The 6922-nt window shown below is 45.5% G+C and overlaps 1 protein-coding gene across 1 annotated transcript; it reads left to right on the top strand.

Moving 5' to 3' along the window:
* Nucleotides 1-6237: 6237 nt before the first annotated feature.
* On the top strand, nucleotides 6238-6922 carry LOC118151362 (vacuolar protein sorting-associated protein 28 homolog). The gene is given in 2 exon segments (XM_054251919.2): nucleotides 6238-6762; nucleotides 6765-6922. Coding segments are annotated over 2 exon segments (648 nt in total). The 5' UTR covers nucleotides 6238-6251; the 3' UTR covers nucleotides 6902-6922.

The raw sequence follows: 6922 nt of genomic DNA, 5'->3' as shown, positions 1-6922 counted from the left end.
CTGTTTCCACTCACATTATAAGATTGTCCTGGTAAAAGCAAACAGTATTGCTTTCCTTTGTGTGTAAATATCATAAACAACCGTGAAACACATTGAACCAAAGACAAATGCTTTGCCCCATATCTGACTGGAGCCTTCACTCTGTGACCAGTGACCCTGTCATCCATTGAGGGCTGTCTAGCAATTTGTGTATAATGCTAACATACATCGCAAGCTCTGGTATGACTCACATGAGTACAGGTACAGAGGCATTTGGTCTGAGGGATAAGGCAAGATAATCTAGGCATTGGTGCTTTGGTTCATTCATTCAATAAATATTTTCTTTTTTGGCCAGGCATGGTGGCTCACGCCTGTAATCTCAGCACTTTGGGAGGCTGAGGAGGGTGGATCACGAGGTCAGGAGATAAAGACCATCCTGGCCAACATGGTGAAACCCCATCTCTATAAAAAACAAAAGCAAAAGCAAAAACAAACAAATATTTTCTTTTTTGTAGTAAAGAAACTTGTTTTTTGTTTTTGTTTTTGTTTTTGTTTGAGACAGAGTCTTACTCTGTCACCCAGGCTGGCAAGCCGTGGCATGATCTTGGCTCACTGCAACCTCCACCTCCTGCAATCTCTGCCTCCTGGACTCAAGAGATTCTTGTGTTTCAGCCTCCCAAGTAGCTGGGATTACAGGCATGTGCCACCTTGACCAGCTAATTTTTTCATACTTGCAGTAGAGACAGGGTTTCAACATGTTGGCCAGGCTGGTCTTGAATTCCTGACCTCAGGTGATCCACCCACCTTGGCCTCCCAAAGTGCTGGGATTACAGGTGGAGCCACTGCGCCCAGCAGAGAAACTTCTTTATTTTGTAATTCATACGTTGCTGCTGTTCTTACATAAAATGGGAAGGCTGCAAGACAGCTTTTCAATGAATATTTTCTGACACTTACTCTGTGCTAGGCATTTTCTTAGGACATTAGATATGTCCTGGTAAATAAGACTGTTCCTACTTTTTCTTTTCTTTTTTTAAGATGGAGTTTTGCTTTTGTTGACCAGGCTGGAGTGCAGTGGTGCCAGCTTAGCTCACTGAAACCTCTGCCTCTTGGGTTCAAGCAATTCTCCTGCCTCAGGGTCCTGAGTAGCTGGGATTACAGACGCCCGCCACCACACCTGGCTAATTTTTACATTTTTGTCGGGATGGGGTTTCACCATGTTGGTCAGCCTGTTCTCCAACTCCTGACCTCAAATGATCCTCCTGCCTCAACCTCCCAAAGTGCTGGGATTACAGGCGTCCGCAACTGTGCCTGGCTGACAGTTCCAAATTTCAAGGAGCTCAGTCTAACCAGGGGAGGCAGAGAACATTTTAACCCACTTACTGGTGGATTGTTAGAGTCAATTCCAGGAGGTCAGTTGGCAACTGTTGCTTAGTTCATGGTTTCGTTTGCATTCTTGACCTCACGTTCTTTCTTGAACACCTCCCCTCTCCCGTCTAGAGCCTGGCTGGCTCCTATTTCAAGACTCAGTGCAGATGTCACCTCCTCTTGAAGCATTCCTCATCCCCTGGTCCACCACAGGAGGCTGCATTTCCCCTTGTGTTTCTAGTGTCCTGACACTTTCCACAGACTCCGTGATTGTCTGTTTAGACGTCCATCTGCCTTCTACACTAGTAATTCCTCCAGTGCAAGGAAGATCAGCTTTTTCTTTAAAACCCCAGTAGCAGCCACCCGGACCCCATGAAACTGCTCTCCCCACCCACTCCCCGAGGCCATTTCACAATGCTGCCACTACTCTCCCCATACCATTTTGCCTGCATATGGGCAAATATGGATCAGAACAAGACATGGTATGAAATCAAACTTTATTGAAGACTTCGAACAATGGAAAGGACTTTGAGTGAGGAAATCAAAATGAAAATAAGAAAATAGGTATCCAGGGCCGGGTGCGGTGGCTCACGCCTGTAATCCCAGCACTTTGGGAGGCCGAGGCGGGTGGATCACGAGGTCAAGAGATCGACACCATCCTGGTCAACATGGTGAAACCCCGTCTCTACTAAAGCTACAAAAATTAGCTGGGCATGGTGACGTGTGCCTGTAATCCCAGCTACTCAGGAGGCTGAGGCAGGAGAATTGCCTGAACCCAGGAGGCAGAGGTTTCGGTGAGCCAAGATCGCGCCATTGCACTCCAGCCTGGGTAACAAGAGCGAAACTCCGTCTCAAAAAAAAAAGAAAAAGAAAAGAAAAGAAAAGAAAAGAAAATAGACATCCATTATTTCATCCACATGTTTTCAAAACTTCTGTGTCAGGCATGATTCCATACCTCAGTAATACTGCAGTAAATGAGACAAAGTCCCTAATTCTAGGTGTGAAGGGACAGAGGAAATGGGTACATCTGACATTGATTGAAATCAAATGTGATTTCAGGGAGTGGAAAGAGCTGTGTTTATGATAAACCAGGTTGATGAAATGGAAAGGCTCAGGAATGGCATCTTCAGTGGAATGGGAAGAAAGATCTTTGGCCAGATTTCCTCTTAAACCAGGCTTTGAAGCCTGCTTTGCCAGATAGTGGTAGCTCCTTCTTCCCCCACCCCTGCAGGAGTTTAACTGTATGCCCTACAAATTTTGTAGGCAAACTCATGTGAGGTTGGGGGAAGCAGGAGCAAATGCTGGAAAAGAGGGGGTGGGCAGTGGAATTCTCAGCTCAGCTGCTGCCCATATGGGTGTGAAGGAAGGTATGGGTTCAACTTGCTAATAAGTGAGGAGCCTGGGGCTACTATAGGCAGCTCAAGATGGTGGGTCTGAATCCCCCATCTTGCTTCACCTTTCCTGCTAAAATGCACAAAACACATCACACTCAAGCCAGCAGCCAGCTCCTCCCCATCACCCTGGAGAGGTCAGTGAGGGTTTCATTGGGAGGTAACAGGAGATTGTGTTCTGATTAAGTGTCATCTCTGTGTTAATTATAATTCTCCTTCCCCAAGAATCTGAGACAGAGGGACAGAGGAAATGAGCTGGTTTGGTTCTGTTCTCGGTTTATGCACAGTCCCACTTATGGCAAATTGCAGTGTTTTCATTTATAAAAATATCTTAATTATTCTTCTGACACCTCCCAAAATGATGCAGCCAATGTTTTTGCAAGGTGATATGATTCTCACACTCAAGTCAATGACCCACCTGTGACTGTTTTTCTTCTGATCAGGTACAACTTTGCATTTTAATTCTATTATTGGGGGAGGGGGTGGACAGAGTTTGTAATCCCAGCTACTGGGGAGGCTGAGGCAGGAGGGTTGTTTGAGCCCAGAGTTTGAGATCAGTCTGGGCAAGAAAGAAACAAAGAGAAAAAGAAAGAGAGAAAGGAAGAAAATAAATGAAAGAGAGAGAGAAAGAGTGAAAGAAAGAAAAAAGGAAGAAAGAGAGAAAAAGGAAAACAGATGAAAGAAAGATAAAGAGAGAGAAAGAGTGAAATAAAGAAAAAAGGAAGAAAGAGAGAGAGAAAGAAAGAAAAATAGAAAAAGAAAGAAAAGTAATACCAGCTTGGACTGCAAAAGAGGGTGGGCTGCGGAGATTCAGGAATTTAGGTCTTGAACCTCTGGGCCCCAAGTTTTCTCTTTTCTGCATTAGAGAAAACAGTACCTTTCAGAGTTTTGAGAATTAGGTGAGATACCTACTATATGGAAATTGTACCTAATCATGGCAGTGAACTCAGAGGGTCCTGTTCTATTCTACAGAAAGGATTGAGCCCCTATGTACAACATAAAGTGAAACAGTTAGTTTTTCCAGTGACTTCAAAAGAAAAAGCAAGATGTTTCTTTAAAAAACTAAACATATAGGCCGGATGCAGTGGCTCACATCTGTAATACTAGCACTTCGGGAGGCGGAGGCAGGCGGATCACTTGAGGTCAGGAGTTCCAAACCAGCTTGGCCAACATGGTGAAACCCTGTCTCTACTACAAATGCAAAGTGTAGCTGGGCGTTGTGGCATAGGTCTGTAATCTCAGCTATTGGGGAGGCTGAGGCATGAGAATCACTTGAACCCCATAGGTGGAGACTGCAGTGAACTGAGATTCCTCCACTGCACTCCAGCCTGGGCAACAGAGTGAGACTCTGTCTCAAAAATGACAACAACAAAAACTAAACATACAATCACCATATGATCCAGCAATTCCACTCCTGGGTATATACCAAAAGATCTGAAAACAGGTACTCAAATAGACGCTTAAACACCACTGTTCACAGTGATATTATTCACAATAGCCAAAAGGTGGAAACCACTCAAGTGTCGGTCAACTCATGAATAGATAAATAAAATGTGATACATACGCACAGTGGAATATTATTCATGTATCAGAAGTTCTGACATATGCTACCATATGGGTAAGCCTTGGAAACGTTATGCTAAGTGAATTAAGCCAGACACAAAAGGACAAATGTTGTTATGAATATTTGAAATGTGAAATATCTAGAATGTGTAAATTCTCAGAGATAGATTGGAGGTTACCAGGGGCACGGGGTGGAGGAAAGGGGGCGTTACTGTTTAACGATTGCAGTTTCTGTTTGGAGTGATGAGGAAGTTTCGTCAGTTAGTGGTGATGGTTGCACAACAACGTGAAGGTCATTAATGCTGTCAAACGGGTAAAATGGCTCATTTTATGTTACATATATTTTATCACAATAAAAGAAAGTTACTTCCATCCAGGCACGGGGCTCACACCTGTAATCCCAGCACTTTGGGAGGCTGAGGCAGGCAGATCACCTGAGGTAAGGAGTTCAAGACCAGCCTGGCCAATATGGTGAAACCCTGCCTCTACAAAAAATACAAAATTTAGCTGGGCATGGTGATGCACACCTGTAATCCCAGCTACTTGGGAGGCTGAGGCAGGAGAATTGCTTGAACCCAGGAGGCAGATATTGCAGTGAGCTGAGATTGCACCACTGTACCTGAGCAACAAGAGTGTTAAAAAAAAAAAAAAAAAAAAAAAAAAAAAAGGAGGGAGGTGGAGAAGAGAGAGGAAAAAAAAAAAAAGCAGAAAGAAAGAGGCCAGGCACGGTGGCTCACACCTGTAATCACAGCACTTTGGGAGGCCGAGGTGGTGGATCATGAGGTCAGGAGTTCAAGACCAGTCTGACCAAGATGGTGAAACCCTGTCTCTACTAAAAATACAAAGATTAGCCAGGTGTGGTGACAGTTGCCTGTAATCCCAGCTACTCGGGAGGCTGAGGCAGAGAATTGCTTGAACCTAGGAGATGGAGGTTGCAGTGAGCCAAGATCGCGACAGTGCACTCCAGCCTGGGAAACAGAGCAAGGCTCCATCTCAAAAAGAAGAAAAAGAAAGAGAGAAGGAGAGAAAGAGAGAGAGAGAGAGAGAGAGAAAGAGAAAGAAAGAAAGAAAAAGAAAGCAAGCTACTTTTAAAAAGAGTAAGGAAGATAGGAGAAAGAATTAGGATGATTTAGAACTGGGAAGTAACAGTTAGTACTCGTCTCCTTTCTTCTGAGATACTTGTTACTCCTAAGAGGACTTTCTGTATTTACCTTCCTGGTATCCCAGTTGAATGGTGTCTGTCTTTCTCTCTGTCTCTGTCTTTCTCTCTCTCTCCCCCTCCCTCCCTCCTCCTTCTTCTTCTTTTTTTAATATATATATTTTTTGTAGAGATGGGGTTTCACCATGTTGGCCAGCCTGGTCTCGAACTCCTGACCTCAAGTGATCTGCCCGCCTCAGCCTCCCAAAGTGCTGGGATTACAGGTGTGAGCCACCGTGCCTGGATGGAAATAACTTTCTTTTATTGTGATAAATATATATAACATAAAATGAGCCATTTTACCCATCTGAAAACACGCCGTTTGACAGCATTAATGACCTTCACATCGTTGTGCAATGGAGTTTCTTTCCACATTTAGTAAATGGAGAGCGTTGGCCAGGCACAGTGGCTCACACCTGTAATCCCAGCACTTTGGGAGGCCAAGGCAGGCGGATCAATTGAGGTCAGCAATTCCAGAGCAGCCTGGTCAACATGACAAAACCCCATCTCTACAAAAATACAGGGAGAATCGCTTGAACCTGGGAGCAGAGGTTGCAATGAGCTAAGATGGAGCCATTGCACTCCAGTCTGGGCAACAAGAGCAAAACTCTGTCTCAAAAAAGGAGAAGAGAAGGGAAGAGAAGAATACAATTCAATATTTTAAAATATATTTAGAGTTTTGGCCATCTCCCGGACCACAAGCCGTCCAGTTTCAGTGCTGTCGCCCCTCCAGAGCCTAGAGGATTTTTCATGGGATGCCAACCATTCCGGGCATAGGAGCCCCTGGGAACAAGCCAGAGCTGTATGAGGAAGTGAAGTTATACAAGAATGCCTGGGAGCGGGAGAAGTACGACAACATGGCAGAGCTGTCTGCGGTGGTGAAAACTATGCAGGTCCTGGAGAAAGCCTACATTAAGGACTGCGTCTCCCCTAGCAAGTACACTGCAGCCTGCTCCCGGCTCCTGGTCCAGTACAAAGCTGCCTTCAGGCAGGTTCAGGGCTCAGAAATCAGCTCTACTGATGAGTTCTGCCACAAATTCCAACTGGACTGCCCGCTTGTCATGGAGCGGATCAAGGAGGATCAGCCCATCACCATCAAGGACGACAAGGGCAATCTCAATCGCTGCATTGCCAACGTGGTCTCGCTCTTCATCACCGTCATCACCGTCATGGACTAGCTGTGCCTGGAGATCCGCACCATGGATGAGATCCAGCCTGACTTGCGGGAGCTGATGGAGACCATGCACTACATGAGCCACCTGCCACCCGCCAGATGGTCAGCCAGTGGCTGCAGACCCTGAGCGGCATGTCAGCATCGGACAAGCTGGATGACTCGCAGGTGCGTCAGATGCTGTTTGATCTGGAGTTGCCCTACAACACTTTCAACCACTTCCTGCATGCCTGAGCCCATGGCACCAGACCCTGC

This window comes from Callithrix jacchus, chromosome 2 (assembly GCF_049354715.1).
Source record: "Callithrix jacchus isolate 240 chromosome 2, calJac240_pri, whole genome shotgun sequence".
Lineage (NCBI taxonomy): Eukaryota > Metazoa > Chordata > Mammalia > Primates > Cebidae > Callithrix > Callithrix jacchus.
Note: the sequence above shows the minus strand (reverse complement) of the source record. Positions and strands in the feature narration are given on the sequence as shown.